The following is a 15,129-nucleotide window of genomic DNA, read 5'->3' as shown; positions in this document are numbered from 1 at the left end:
CCTTTAGTAGTAGTGCGGTTTTTTATCCCCTCGCTACTACTATGGCACCACTTAGTAGTAGCGAGGGCTAAAAACCAACGCTACTACTATCAAACTTAGTAGTAGCAAGGTTTTAAAAACCCGCGCTACTACTATGGAATGTCCCGGGGAGCACGGTAGAGACCGCTTAGTAGTAGCGAGGGTTAAAAACCCGCGCTACTACTATCAACTTAGTAGTAGCGAGGTTTAAAAACCTGCGCTACTGGTAAGTAGCAGTAGCGAGGGTTTTTAACCCTCGCTACTAGTAACTTTCTGTGTATAGGTTTTTTCCTAGTAGTGTCAGCAACAATCACAAACCAAGAAACAATAAATTTGATTTTGAATTGTTGTTAAATTATGTGCATTACAGTATCAATGTTTGAATTAATTATGATAGCAAACATATATATAGTGTTGTTGTAGTATGGAAAAAGAGAGGACACGAACAATTGGAGTGTATAGATGGGGTCTTCATTTGCGGGGGAGTGTCTAGATGGGATCTTTCTTTTTGCTGGGACATCCATGGGATAACATTTTCTAGTCTCCCCATCTGTTTGGGGAAGCTCCTATTTTCACAAAGACAGAGAACAGATGCCGAAAACGGTTGGAGATGTCTAACATACCATGGTTTCTCTGCTCGCAACATTTCCCCTTGCCACCGAGTCGGACGCTCTACAAGGCCATCCTCTACAAACTATATCCCTCAGACTAGGTCAAACAATTTAGTTGAGGGCTGTTGGCATTAGGAGAGGATCTAGCGCACCAAAGAGTGCTTATAAACAAACAAGGGAAGGACACACTAGAAGCATACGTTCTCAGATACCAATTTTTGTCTTTAGGATAGGACCCATGGCAAGATCGTCGCTCACAGCCCTGCCATGATCAGCTCAAGCAGGTTTATGCAAAAAGAAGCACATGGTCATTGAGGATGACGATGGTGATACAATGGATAATAGCTTCCCATAGCGCATTCTTGAAAGTGATACACCTGTGATCCTCTAGGAGGATCTACACAGAGAGTTGACCCTTTCTCTTGTCCGGTCACTGTGGTGACGGACTCCTTGTCCTCTGCATCAACTCCTATATTCCAGCTGCATGTTTTCCCATGTCCAGCCAAACTTTTATAGCCCATGAGCTTGTTCCAACACCGTCAGTGGCTGCAGTTGCAAATAGTCCTATTTTGCTAGCCATAATCTCACTAATGGTTCCATGCTTTAAAACATATTTTATAATCATATCATTCAAAATTTTCAAAGTGTATTGTAAAAATAGCTTCCAAGAAACTGCAGAATGAAGTCAAAAAAGTAATAAAACTCAATGGTCCGTAACTAAATACTAGAAAACATTTTAAAATATTATCGGAACACTTAAAGGTTGAAGAGATGAAAGATATTTCCTTTTTATTTCAGCGTAGGGAGTTATGAATTAACACATTTGGTAAATTATTAACAAACAGTTTTATATGTTGATTAAAAAAATCCAAAGAAACACATATTGCTATATTACAGTTTAGTAGCTTGCCAGTAAATTAGTAAATTCTTCTAAATGCAAGTCAATGCAATTATATTTAATAGGGAAACCTTTTAGTCTAATGGAGTTGCTTAAATGTTAAAATTTAAAATAAAATTGTTGCTTTACTTCAATCGAAAATGGATTCCAAATGAATTTTATAGTTGATGTAAATTAAGTGTAAGCTCATTATATGAAATACCTGTTATAAACAATTTATAATATCCTAATCTATATAATACATATCTAGTATGTGGAATTTTTTAATCCAATAAATGAGTTAACTAAGTTAGCTTTGGAAGAAAATTTCAAAATAAAGAGTTAAAATAATTGCCTAAACCCTGTTAACCAAACTCTGTTTCGGAAGTAAATTAAACAGTTAGTGTTTCGTAACTAAGTTCAGGTTCTCTTGGTTTACTTTAGTTTAACCCTACAAATGTTTGGTTGTGTGCAGCATAGCTTAAAAAACGGTTGGCGTTGTCAATCGACTGATGGGATTTAACATTGAACTTAAGTGCATGCCGATGAAATCTTTTAAAAATAAGAGGTGAGGTGACCAAGTATTAGTATTGTAAGTCATTAGATTGCATACCGTAGCAAATGGTATAGTAATGGATGGTCTAACCACAGTTCATTCTACCCTCACTATTTCTGGTTTCTATTTTGCTACTATGTATTGTATGATTTGTCAAACCACATACGCTGCAATTGATAAGAGTAATAGATGATCCGTGCAATCATTTCAGTTATTCCAAGAGTTTGTTTTCCTTATGTTGGAGAGATGAATCTGAGTGACTTAGCAGTTAGCATGAACCTTAGGTGAGCTTTTGCTTACTAACCTAAATCAAACTTATAACTTTTGAAGGGAGTCAGAAATCACTTAGGTTGGAATAACTCAAAGAGACCACTAAGTTAACTCTTCAAGTAAGAAGCAATAGACTCTTTTTCGATGTGTTACTTGTAAAATTGCTCTCGGCATAAAGAATGAACTTGTCATGTGTCATGCGTGGAAGCTTTCTTGGCGTTCTTAGGTCATGCGTGGAGTTTTTTTTTTTGATAAATTCACCGAGGGGCTTCTCCACCTGAATATATTCCCAGAGGACGGCCGAGGTGCAACACAACTTGCCCACAAGCATACTGAAAAATAAAAAATAACTTGTACATGATGACAACACAACGTAAATATCAACATCCTAGACATAAGCTAAACATATATTTTGTATTGCAGGAATGGTTATGCCGTAACCACAAAGAGATAAGCAGCAAAACAATAAGTTTAACAAAAACACCGCCAAAACCACCGGTTGGGGGACTGTAAGCAGTCATCATCAATGAGCTGCATCATCACCAGCCCTGTGCTATCCAACACACACTGGAAGGGTTGTCGTTGCCTCGGGTAGTGCAACTTGAAACGATATGAGACTTTCGGTCAAGAAGCATGCATGAAAGTAATGCACAGTTTGAACACCAACAGGGGATCATTGCCCAAAGAAGGTGCGGAAAAAGAGTTATGAACGTTACACACTCTCAGATGTTGCCGCTAACCAAACCATCTCTACCAGGGGAGGTCACTGTCCTAGGTGGAGTGTAAATAAAGGGCTTGACACAACAATGAGATGACAACCATAGAGGCAACCACGGAACAGAAAGATGGAAATATTTGGATGATATTATGAGGAGTGAAGGAGTATGACACACACGTCACACCTCTCATGGTCAGATAGAACTGCCTAGGGATTTCGCCCTATCCACAATCTTGCCGCAGATGGGAGGAGACAAGATAGTGCCAAAAAGGTGGGATACATCTCCAAAAGCAACACGGTTGTCATTCGGCGGATGCCGGATCGGATTTCTCTAGTCTCCATGCCTCTTAAACCACCGAAAACCGCAACATCAAAATAGAGAAAGATTACTGAGAACACCGCACATCGATGGCATCACAGGGTGCCAAATCAGAGCAGCAGGTGGCATAGCATGGCCAGAAGAGTATAAGACACCGGCCAAAGACCGACAACACAGTGCACCATCAAACTCAAAATGAATAATGGTGCATCATGCATCAGAGAACGAAGCTGGAGGAGTGTGGGGGGCAATTTGTCGAGCCGATAGTCGCCCTCTCCATCAAGCACCATTTCTGCCACGACCAAGCTTTGCCACGGCACAAATACACACCACTTCCATCAAGCCCAAAATTTCCAATCCCGGAAGAAATGATTTCATAGAGGCTTCTCCCTATAGCTATAGCAGGCAATCATGACTATAGGGGGCACTTTTACAGTCGGGAAAGAAGATTTTTGTAAGTTATTGCCATTTAGCAGGATTTTTGCGGAGCATATCACGACGCTGGCCATAGGCTCCCCAACAGCTATAGTGGCAATTTCCTGGGTGATTTAATTCCATCATCAATCCCCAGCAACAAAACTCTCTAGACCTGACCATGTGCTGCACTGATGGTTTTCTGTGTTGTAGGGTACCATGAGATGCTGCTGCTTGCAGCTGGACCACACCCCGCGTCGCTCTCAAGAAGGGCGACTCGGGCGGCGATCAGATCCACTCGGACTCCCCCCCCCCCTTCCCTCATTCCCTGCTTTCTGGCCTCTTCCCCTTGCCACCATATGTGGTCACCTCCGGCAAATCCTGACCTAGTGATAGAGGCGGCGGGGATTCGGGTGTAGTTGCTACTCGGCCCCTTGCATGGTCAATCCGTGGCGGTTGTCTGTTGGCGTGCAGCGGCGGTTCCGCCAGGGCGGCGCCCCTGGACTGGCTGGAGGCGGCCTTTCTATGCCTCCAGGGGGTGGCTCGGCTATGGTGGTTGGCCATGGCGGATCTCCGGATCCCGTGGTCAGTCGTGGTTGGAGGTCTGTGGATCAGATCCGGGTGCAAATCCTGCTCTCGGCTAGTTGCCAAGTCCAGTAATGGCAGCGTCCTTATGCGTCGTCCCCGGCCAGTGAAACACTTCTGCGATGGAGTGGCGTTTCATGTGACACATCGACACTGTGGAGTCTCGACGGCGTGACACAGCATGGTCTCGGGGACGGATGTGTGATAATGAATGCGCGTAGGAAGGTGGCGTCATCTGGCGCCGTGGTTGGTCGACGGCAGGCCTGGCAAAGTTGATGCACAAGTATCTGCTCCGAAGATGGATTGGCAGAAGACGGTGGCGATGGCCTATCCAGCTCGGGCATGCGGTGCCCGCAGAGAGAGCGCCGGACCGATGTGTGACCCAGACCCGGCAATTTGGCTTGGTTGGAGCCTCCGGCTTTAGGCGGTGGACCCGACATCAAGTGAAAAGAAGTGACAACTGCTGTTGTAAAAATGGTGGCCTCAAACTTATTGTTGTATTACGTTGTAAGATCTTGATGAATAACTAATAAAATGAATGCATGCATCGTCCTAATGCGGAGGTCCAGGGTCATCCTCCTTTTTGAAAAACATGCCATGGCCACATGAACTTGGCGGTGGCAAGGCTTGCCCGAGCGAGTCGATGCTAGGCATGCAAGAGGGCTGTATCCGCATGTCCGTTACTGTCCGCAAACTGGAAAAATAAATTAACAACGTTATTAGAGTAGCGAGGATTAGCGCAATTTTATCTTCGCCGACTGCGAGGACACCTCCGCCTGCATCCGTAGTTGACGCTATTGAGCTGCTAGATCCGGAACTGTCCAGGTCAAACGGGACACCGGGGATCTCAAGGAGCGGAAATCGCATAGACACGACAAGGCAATTTGCGTAGCTACTGCCATTCCGTATGCAGGCTCGGAGCCGTGTGTGCAGAGAGCATGTTCACCTATCCCACAAGATTGCAACGGCATTTGACAGCACATACGAGATCGAGAATTTCCTTCTTTTTTTTTTGAAATTAATAGTAGTGGCGCAAGGTATAAGTGTATCTACTTCTATACAATTTAGGGACTCTCGAGAAATTCTCATGTTAATCATAAAAGAAAAAAACTATAGCTATCTTTCTTCTGTGGGACCATATATTACATATATTAATCGACAAGTAGCCTTGACAATTTCCTAATTGTAACTGTTTGACCCATTCCAGAGAAGGTGTGAGTGGTTTGGAGAATAATATACTATGTCGGCTTTAAGGGAGGGCAATTTCCAAGTAGGAAAAAGGAAGGTGGTGAAATATGTTAATGGTTCCAAGCATTCTTGTTTCTTACGCATGGAAATGATGTATCGGTCGGCTATATTTGAGGCTCAACATGATTTGAAGGAAAAGAATATCTTTTGCATTTAAAAAAATCTTAATATCATATAAGTTCTAGAAAATACCAGGTCAATTCCCAAAAGTTCATAATGACATTTCCACATTTGAAAATAACTGTAACACATTTAAAATTCCAACACTGAAATTTTACGAGTTGCATTGACGAAAATTATAGCTTGTATGAATGTATGGATCGACGACTCGTCTTTCTACCTTGTCAATATATCATGTTTTAACAAAAGAAAGTTACACTAACCTCCTCTTTAAATGTATCCTCCTGTAGCTCGTAATGCGAGAGGGTCACAAATTGTAACTATGTGGAAAACAAATACACATATTAGTAACTGAATCTAGCGGAGATGAAAAAAATGTCCCAAAAAAAGTAACTAGGTTTTGTATTTTACGTTGAAAAAATCGTTAAGCTGAGTATATCTTTGCGCCTGGGGTTTAGGGACACCGTCCCATATCTGGAATAAAAGAAAATGTAGGTTAGCTTCTTCAAAGACAGCCGGATGTCAGTCACAAACTGAAACATTGTATCACATAATAGTGTACCTTGAGGATATCTGTATGTAAACTGGATACAAGGCTTTCGAAAGGCGTCTGTTTCAAACAAAAAAGGAATGAATATATCATGGTGCAAAAATGAGTTTAGGAAAAGCAAGCTGTCACCTTTGATTTGTCGCGAATAACAAATAACATGGTTTTCTTGCGAGGGTGGAATAACTTCATGAGGACCTGAAGGGATAGAAGGAACAAGAGAACACAATCATGTCTCCTACACCATGAAAGAATACGATCGACGTACAGTAACAGCACACTACAGTAGTAACAAGCTAACCTGGAAAATGGTTTTCAAAAGAGGCCTGCTCCCACCTTGTTCTCTCCCAATATCTTTACACGACCTATGGAAGAAACAAAACTAATCACTCAAATGGAGTGTCCAACTTAGGAAATTCCATGTTTAGCTTCCATCAATTAGAAAAATAGGACCTACGTATTGATCAATACAACATCTGAAACAGCCAAAGCAAATAATGCAGTTTGATTCTCAAATGCCGTGTCATCCTGAAATATCATATATGAATTAGTTGAGAACAATAAGGAGAAGAAAAAGTGCCATAACAAGCAACGATGTCACGAGCAATCAAAAGATGCACATTTCAGCTTGTGAGCACAATATTAATCTGCCTTTATAAGCTGAACCTATCATTCCACTCCAAGTTAGGAATACTCTGAATTGGAGTTTTTTGGAGGGGTCGAGCCTATAGCTAATAAGTTGAAGGTGCAAAGTGTATACCATTCGAGATGCGTGACCAGTTATAAAGGAAATGTACACTAGCCCATGCGTTGACTAGTTAATCTAAGCATGTCTGCTCTATGATACTACAATTTCTAATCTAATCTGAATGGAGCGTGCACACGACCGGCCAACTGAACGAACCTCTCGTGCGCACTGCGCTAGTAGCCACTCCGGCTCCGGCGGCTACTTCTCAGTCGCGCCTGACTCGGATGTGCGTGCGGCCACTTGGTTGGTGCGCACGATGACCTGCGTCCAACTCTCTGCTTTCTCCTCCGCCGACATGAGCCCTGCCTCTCGCTCGGGCCCGACGTCCTCGGATGTGTGCTCCCTCCACGTCTCCGCTCCATCATCGTCGCCCCGCCGCTGCCTCCTGCCACGCCTGGCCCTGGCAGAGCGCCCTAGCAGGAGGTCCGAAACAGTAAAAAGCGGCGGTCGCCCGTGTCCTAGCCTCAGTCGGCCAGTCAGTATACTTTTTTACTGGAAGAGTCAAGCGAAAGCTTCCCACTTCGATAGAGTGAGATGGGCTTGGGAAGCATCCTGCTCTTTCTCGGTGTGATCGGCGTATATGCGGGCAAGTTTGTGAATCGCGAACACGGCCCGGCAGCCAAGTGGATTTGGAAGTTGAAGGCCCGTCACCGGTGCATGTTTTTTGCTTCGATGGCATTTCGGAATAGGTGCTGGACTTCGGACCGGCTGGCTCATAGAGGATTACCACACCAGGCCACACATATCCTCTTTGTGACCAGGGCGAGGAATCCATGCATGGAGCACATCTTGATCCAATGCTTGTTTGCGCGAGTGGTCTGGCGGGCTGTCCTTGTAGCTTGGGTCCAGATAGACTGGGCGCCGATGATGGGCGAGGACCTAGTCCCCTGGCTCACAGCCGAGGGACCCGGCTGATGACATGGCTTGGATTGGCACACGCTTCTACTGCTAATATGCTGGATGATCTGGAAACAGCAGAATGCCATCGTCTTCGACAATGCATGACACTCCACTTCGTCGGTGCTAACAAGGATCCTACAGGAGGGGCGGATCTGACACCTTGTAGACATGTTTAGCTCGGAGGGTTGAGGTTTTTTTTTAATGGTTGTACTTACAGGATAACCGGGAGTAGTCCGGTTAGTTCTGGCTAGGTGGGGTAGAGCTAGCAAGCACGAGTCGTGTTTGCACTGTCGTGCACTTTGTAATATCGTCATCTGTATGGGCTCTTTCCCACGTCTCTCTTAATTGATTATATGCATGCTTATGCGTATCCTAGAAAAAAAAATCTAATCTGAATGGAAGACATCTTATTTTGAAGTACCCGATCTGCTCTCTCCATTCCATCAGTTCCTTCCAAATCCATTACAAGGGTGCACGGCCCAATATTTTTGGCCTTCGCCAACCATACACCTTTGGTAGTTTGTGACCTGCAAATTCCAAGAATTACCTTATAGAAGGACAACCGGTTGCACCAAAGCCATGAAACTACATATGTAGAAAAGGCAAAAATATGTATAAATGGTGATAGCATACCTTTGTTCAATATTCATCTCCTGAAAATTGGTTCCGAATAGATGATTCAGAAGTGTACTCTTTCCTGCAAAAGTAATTGGGGGAAACGGAACTGATGACCAGTGGTGTAACAAGTAAAAAAAAATGTATCTTAAACCAGGATGGAAAGGTAAGTTGCGAAGAAACCACATACCACTACTTTGCGCCCCCAGTATTGATACAACACAGTATGGGTCGTTCAGTTTAACATTCCTGGTGAATTCGTCAAATTTCGGAATATCCAAAACACCATCCCAACCAATTATCTGTGTTGCGAAACAGTGGTCCTCCATTTCTGCAACGTGCATGGTCAGGCGGTCAGCACATTTATCTATATAAAAACAAACCAGGGTAAAAAAGAACACAAACTGTAACTTTAATATTATTTAGATTATTAACTCTAATAATTAATGCATTACGAAATATTTAGAGCTTGTTTTTTTGTGATTAACTTATTTCAGATGATACTGTTTTTAGTTATCATTGCAGTGCAGCGTACGTACAGTGCAGCTGGTTACAAATCGGCATGCCGGCCGTAGATGATGTTCCCAATACATGGGCAGTAAATGGACACATATGCTAATAATTTATCAGATTTTTTCTGACATAATAATTTGCTATAAGAAGTATGCCGCCAGAGTATCTTGAAATATCACACCTACCCCAACTCTTCACTTTGTTTCTGTCTATTTTTCCTATGCAAAAAAAAAAATGTTTCCTGATCTCAAGGTCATGTCTGCGTTCGTACTTTACCATGCATAGACAATCCTGGAGAAGATACGTATTAGAAGTAAATAGTTGATGACTAGTCCGTTAACTGGATTGTGTATGTAGTTGCAGAAGATAATGAGATTGGAAATATATTGAACACCGGAAGAATTGTGGTGCCGCAAAGTTGTACTCCCTCTGTCCGAAAATAAGCGACCCAACTTATACTAACTTTAGTACAAACTTGAGTCACTTATTTTGGCATGGAGGGAATAGCATTTTTTTGATTTACAGCCAAAAGCTACCAGAAAAGCAAAATCATCACGTATACATGTGACCTAAAGCCACAGCACTCAGCACCAAAAAGACCTGGGTATACCCCAATCTCAGCCAACATCCAACAACGTCGCCATAGCAAACAAGTGCAGCTGATGACGGCAAAAATGAGCATGAGCTTGAAGAAGCTGCCGTAGGCACCACTTTTTGCTGGAATAGATGATCCATCTCCTCTGCTGCTAAGTGCTAAACCACTTCACGAGCTCGCTGGTGAGGCACGCCAACGGGGCTGCTCCAGCAAGGTTTTTTCCAATAAAGTTTTTTTTTTTTTCAACGATCTGGCAGCAACTCCGGACAAAAGGCGAAGGAAGATGAACAAGGGGATAGCAATCTGGGAATCCTGGATCAGACCAATCAGGGACGGGAAGAGATACAGACCTTGGAGAAGGCGCGCGCTGGGGCTAACCACAGAAGAAATGGACTCGCAGAGGTGATAGCACAAGGGCAGTGCTAGCTAAACCACAGCGTTGTCTTAGCCATATTGATGCCTGACTACATGCATGCAACTTCGTGCTGGCTTCCTGCCACTTGCTGCAGCCTCCATCTGGGTCTTTAGTCTTGCACGTCGTCTCTAGTCTTGCTTGGCTGGACCACAGCTCCGGCTTCTTCTTTTGCTTCTTTAGTTTTTTGGGAAAAGAAGTATTTCCCTCGGCCTGTACATCAAAATAATACAGGTATCCATATTATATTTACCAAAATACCCATCATGTCACAACCGGCAAAAATATGACTAGATGACTATAAACCTATCCTAATGTTGGACCGCTATCCAAACCTGTATTATGGATCCCGTGCTACCGTCTCTCGACGGTTGCACCCATAAGCTATATGCTTGTTCACTTCCGCATAGCTGAGTAGCGACCACTTATGGATCCAGCCAATTGCTCTGTAGATGACCTGCAAAACGTTTGTGGTGTTTTGTCTGTTCAAAATCATGTCATTCCGACTGTTCTATATAGCCCAAAGTAATGCACACACTCCGACTCGAATATGCGTCCCTACGTAAGGCTCTATCTCGTTTAGCCATGTCCCAAATAAAGTAGCAATGCTACTTGGAGGATTGACATTAAAGGCCACATGAAATGTGCGCTGCAGTAGGTTGGCTAGTGGGCATTTGAGACAAAGATGTTGGATTGATTCGTCTTGATCACAGAAAAAACACCATTTACTACCATCCCAACTACGTTTTGCCAAGTTATCCTCCACCAAGATCACTTTCTTGTGAACAAACCACATGAAGACTTTAATATTTAAAGGCACCTTCATTTTTCAAGTGTGAAGCGACTTTGGGATTGAACCAGTGTTTACCAAATCTATATACATAGTTTTCACTAAGAATACCCCTGACACGGAGAGTTTCCAGTGTTGTGTATATGGCTCATCAAACAGAGTAACATCCATCAACCTGCGCGCAAGATGTAGCCATCTATCTCATCGCTCCGCAACCAGAGATCTCCTGAACTGAATGTTTAAGGGAACTGATCCTAGTATTGTACTTATGAAAGCATCTTTACATTGTACAATGTTTTAAAGGGCTGGATATTGCATACCTTTGGAGGAACAACGGGGCGAGCAAGATTCTGATGTTGTACCATCTAGTTTTGTGTAATATTTGATTAATTTCTATCTAGTTCCCATTTCAACAAATATCTACAGTGCATGAATCTTTCATGTGAACTTTTCCTAGAAAGCGTGTCTAAACTTGTTATCTAACTATGGAGATGACACATGCATGCAAATAGACTTGTCATGGCGAATGCGTTAGATTCAATTTGCCCTGATGGAGAAGCAGGAACGCAAGCGATATGCCCAGAGCGCACATGCGCGGCATGGGTCGGGCTCTGTGATACATTTGATTGACCCTTTTCTAGTCGTTGGTGATGGGGCAAAGTGGTGGGACCCGCATATAATGAAAATCCTTTAAACCATTTGTTTCATCTCTGCCGACATGAACAAGGGGTGGGTCCCACATGTCATAAAACGAGTCAAACAGATGGCAAAGGTGTCAACCATAACGGGCGGCGATGTCAAGTCAGTTGATTCCGTGAAATAACGAAGTGGCCAAAGTTTGTGGCTTGAAGCCTATTCTGTGAAATCCAGTGGCACAGTCCGAATTTCAGTGAGAACAAGGTAGTCGTAGTTTGCCCTTAATGTTATCATTGCCACTCATAATGAAGTTTCTCGGAAAGAAAAACTGAACAAGACAGTGTCGGTACTCTGAATGATGCAGTGATGCCTAAAAATAATAGCACTTGCAGAAAGATACAAGTTACAATGTATTACTACAATAATGTGTTGCAGGTTCTATTTCCAAGAGACACAAGATGAAATGTACTTATATCAAGTTGCTATAGGCTATGTCAGAAGAGAAAATGAGAACCACACAATCGAAAAATTAATGAGCTGGGCATGAAATCGACTTTCAAAGTCAAAGCAGTGATCCCCGTGTTAGTCAAGTGGCTATTCTTTGGACCGAACCTCACTTGGTCTGAGCCTATCCTACTTTGCAACGGGCTACATTTTTGTAAAGAGTTGAGTAGGAGAAGACTTGGGTTTGTCTCGACCAATGGAGAAGGAGAAGACTTGGTTGAGAATGCACGACGACTCTATGACAGCCAATTAATGCACAGATTTTATATTTGCAAAGTTACAAGCCCATACCCAAACTTTTAAGAATTATCATCTTTTCTTGACCGGTTACACATACATACCCCAACTTTCTAGAATTATCATAAGCTGATCAGTTAGTTGCACTATCGTCCCTAATCTTTTTGGAATTCGTTTCGTGAAGATAGTTCGTGCCTAACACAGCACCCTGTATAGGTAGCTAGATAAGGTTATAATATAGGTCCATGCCAGTTCTGCATTTGTTCTGCTACGGTGGAATGAGGACAATAATCATTAAATGGGAAATATACAACTCCAACCAAATTTTATTTTCAGGGTATAGATCTAATTACCGTGTTTTTTAATTTATTAGTTTTCATGAATATTATCTGTCCAAGTTGAAGTAGAGAAGGATATTATAGAACCATGTTGTGCAATTTTTACAGAACTTGCCCATTTTATTGATCAAATCTCGAAGCAAAGTTCGCTGGCTCAAAGAGCCAAGAACGGCGAACAACTAACAGGCTAGTAGCAAAAATAAAAGGCTAAACCAGGTGGCACGGTAAATAAGGCCACCGCATGCTAGGGGAGGAGCCGCAAAGGAGCCAAACTGGGCCATGGCCCGCCCATAACTTTTTCGCGGAAATAGCTAGGCATTTGTAACTTAGCGAACTACTACTATTATTTTTTATTTTATTTTTTGCAGGAGAACTACTACTACTATTATTTTTTATTTTATTTTTTGCAGGAGAACTTAGTGAACTACTACTATGCTTCAGAGAAACTCGGTTTATTTTTTAAAACATCTCCCTAAGCATCAAACCGACAAGTTGGCAAGCTTTGTTTTATAGGGATCTAACCGACAAGTTCTTCTTTTCAAAATTTATGAAAAGATCAGGGGCACTAGTATGGACGATTAGGCAAATCAGGCAAGGCAATTCCAAACAACCATGGGCATCTTCTAAGAAACTACACCTTTATAAAATACAACTAGATAGCACTACTGCTCTGTTAAAAAGTCTTCGCTTTGGTTCCAGTGAAGATTCGGTGTTTCATAAATTGGTTGGGACATACTTCAAAATCTTCGCTTAATTAGCTAGTACTAGTGCTCTTTTAAAATGTGTAGCCAATTGCACAACCGGACAATTAGTGTGATCCATTTTTTTATCCTGTTGTGCACAATGATACTACTTCATGTTGGTCATTATAGATCCAACTCTCTGAAAGCTAAAATTACTCAACATTTTTAGGCTGATTTAGTAAGCAGAGTTGTCCCAGGTTACCAGAGTTGAGAAATTCGTAAATGAGTAACCAATTAGAGTACTGGTAGGCAGAGTTGGCCCAAGTAAATGGTAATAAAATGCATCTTGAGGATCAACATAAGGACATATAGTTCAGTTCAGAGGGAAAGTCCCCAACTGCTCGCGAGCTCAAATGAGCTCTCAAGAACAGCAAATTCCAAAAAATGTAACAAAATAAAAAAAAACTGAATTTTTTGTGATAATGTTTAACAAATGTTTGAAGATCCTACAAATTTTCACTTTGAAATGACATTCGTGGAAGTTGCAGAAAAAAAATACAAAGTCAGCACTCCAAGATGCTTTTAGACATTGCATTTTTGAAGCATCAATTTTGGTTTTTTCACCACTTCCACAAATGTGATTTCACGATGAAATTTGCAAGCACTAAGAACATTTGTTAGTGTATCACATAAAACAATTTCAGATTTTTTGAATTGTTTCAATTTTTTTTATGATTTTCCTATTCATACGAGCTCATTTGAACTTGAGCTGTGAATAGCTGCATCATGTTCAGCGCCCCTACTTTCTTGATCAATGAATGAACAAGGTGGGTGGGGAAATAGAATACACTTCCAGAAAAAAGAAGTGTAGCAGTCACTGCTCCCACGCGAGTAACTGAGATCAATTTGACAAGTTCTCGTTCGTCCTTCCCCGCATGGCTCATGCAAGTAGAAGAGGGAAACCCTAGTGTGCCACCACCTTTGCTCCCTAATTCGGCCATTCTCGCATGTCGCCGCCTAGCGGCGCCACCGGGCAAAGCCTGTTGGCGTGGGCAGCGGCGGGGCCATCTCTTCCTCTCCTCTCGGGGGCCTTGTTTGGAGCGGAACAGCTGACCGAGGGAGGTGTTGAGCGACCATGGGGCTCGCTGGACGCGCAACGGGATGCGGCGTCGGTCTGCGGTTGTGCGGCGCCATCCTGTGGCCCGGCGTTGTGAGACTGTTGCGGGATATCCCCTCCTCTGGTGGTGCCCAGTGAGATCTGGCGCGGTGCGAGACATGTGGTGCAGGCCTGGTGCGCGTAGGAGGTGGGCTAATGGGTCCTTGTTCCGTCTGTGCCGGCACGACAGTGTGGAGCCATTGGAGTGGGGGGTCTCCGCCCAGATCCGATCGTGATGCCAGGGTGCCTCGCGTTCGCGACTGGCGTTGGTAGTGGGGCTTCTTTTCCTCTGGCGGCAGTGGCGTGCATCCGATGGTACAACAGCGGGGGATGCTAACTGGCGGTTAGTGTGGTTGTTGGGCCTTTGCTAGTGGCATAGAGGTGTGGATGTGAACTCCTTTCTCCTGGTGATCGGCAGACGTCTCCTGGGGTGGGCATGGTGCTCGAAGGCCAGCACCGGCAACTCGCATGGTGATGATGGCTCCGGATCAAGGGCTCGCGCTCGAGTGGACCGGTTGGACTCGGGGCAGGTCGGAGCTCATGCTCTGGGTAGGTGAGCTTGGGTGTGGTCCGGGTGGTGCTCACGGGTGAGGAGGTCCTTCTCCTCGTGGGTGCGGTGGGAGTCGGCGGTTGTCGAGATTTGACCACATGGTCGGCTGGCTCAGCGTCCGTGGCAATGGGTATGACGTTGTATGAGCTTGCTCGGCAACGGTCGTCAG

At 43.6% G+C, this 15,129-nt stretch overlaps 1 protein-coding gene across 1 annotated transcript in view; it reads right to left on the bottom strand.

Moving 5' to 3' along the window:
- Window positions 1–10,139, bottom strand: part of LOC119349925 (protein ROOT HAIR DEFECTIVE 3-like) — an 11,966-nt gene extending 1,827 nt beyond the window's left edge. The window contains exons 1-10 of the mRNA XM_037618017.1: window positions 10,005–10,139; window positions 8,737–8,877; window positions 8,565–8,628; window positions 8,353–8,458; window positions 6,741–6,811; window positions 6,585–6,648; window positions 6,416–6,481; window positions 6,299–6,346; window positions 6,148–6,210; window positions 6,000–6,056 (exon numbers count right to left, since the gene is read on the bottom strand). Of these exons, the coding sequence (XP_037473914.1) occupies window positions 6,000–6,056; window positions 6,148–6,210; window positions 6,299–6,346; window positions 6,416–6,481; window positions 6,585–6,648; window positions 6,741–6,811; window positions 8,353–8,458; window positions 8,565–8,628; window positions 8,737–8,875 (678 nt within the window). The 5' untranslated portion in view covers window positions 8,876–8,877; window positions 10,005–10,139. The remainder of the gene's footprint in view (window positions 1–5,999; window positions 6,057–6,147; window positions 6,211–6,298; window positions 6,347–6,415; window positions 6,482–6,584; window positions 6,649–6,740; window positions 6,812–8,352; window positions 8,459–8,564; window positions 8,629–8,736; window positions 8,878–10,004) is intronic.
- Window positions 10,140–15,129: the final 4,990 nt, after the last annotated feature.

The sequence above is a fragment of the Triticum dicoccoides genome, chromosome 1B (assembly GCF_002162155.2).
Source record: "Triticum dicoccoides isolate Atlit2015 ecotype Zavitan chromosome 1B, WEW_v2.0, whole genome shotgun sequence".
Classification (NCBI taxonomy): Eukaryota; Viridiplantae; Streptophyta; class Magnoliopsida; order Poales; family Poaceae; genus Triticum; species Triticum dicoccoides.
The sequence above is the reverse complement of the archived record's forward strand: the minus strand, read 5'-3'. Positions and strand labels throughout refer to the sequence as shown.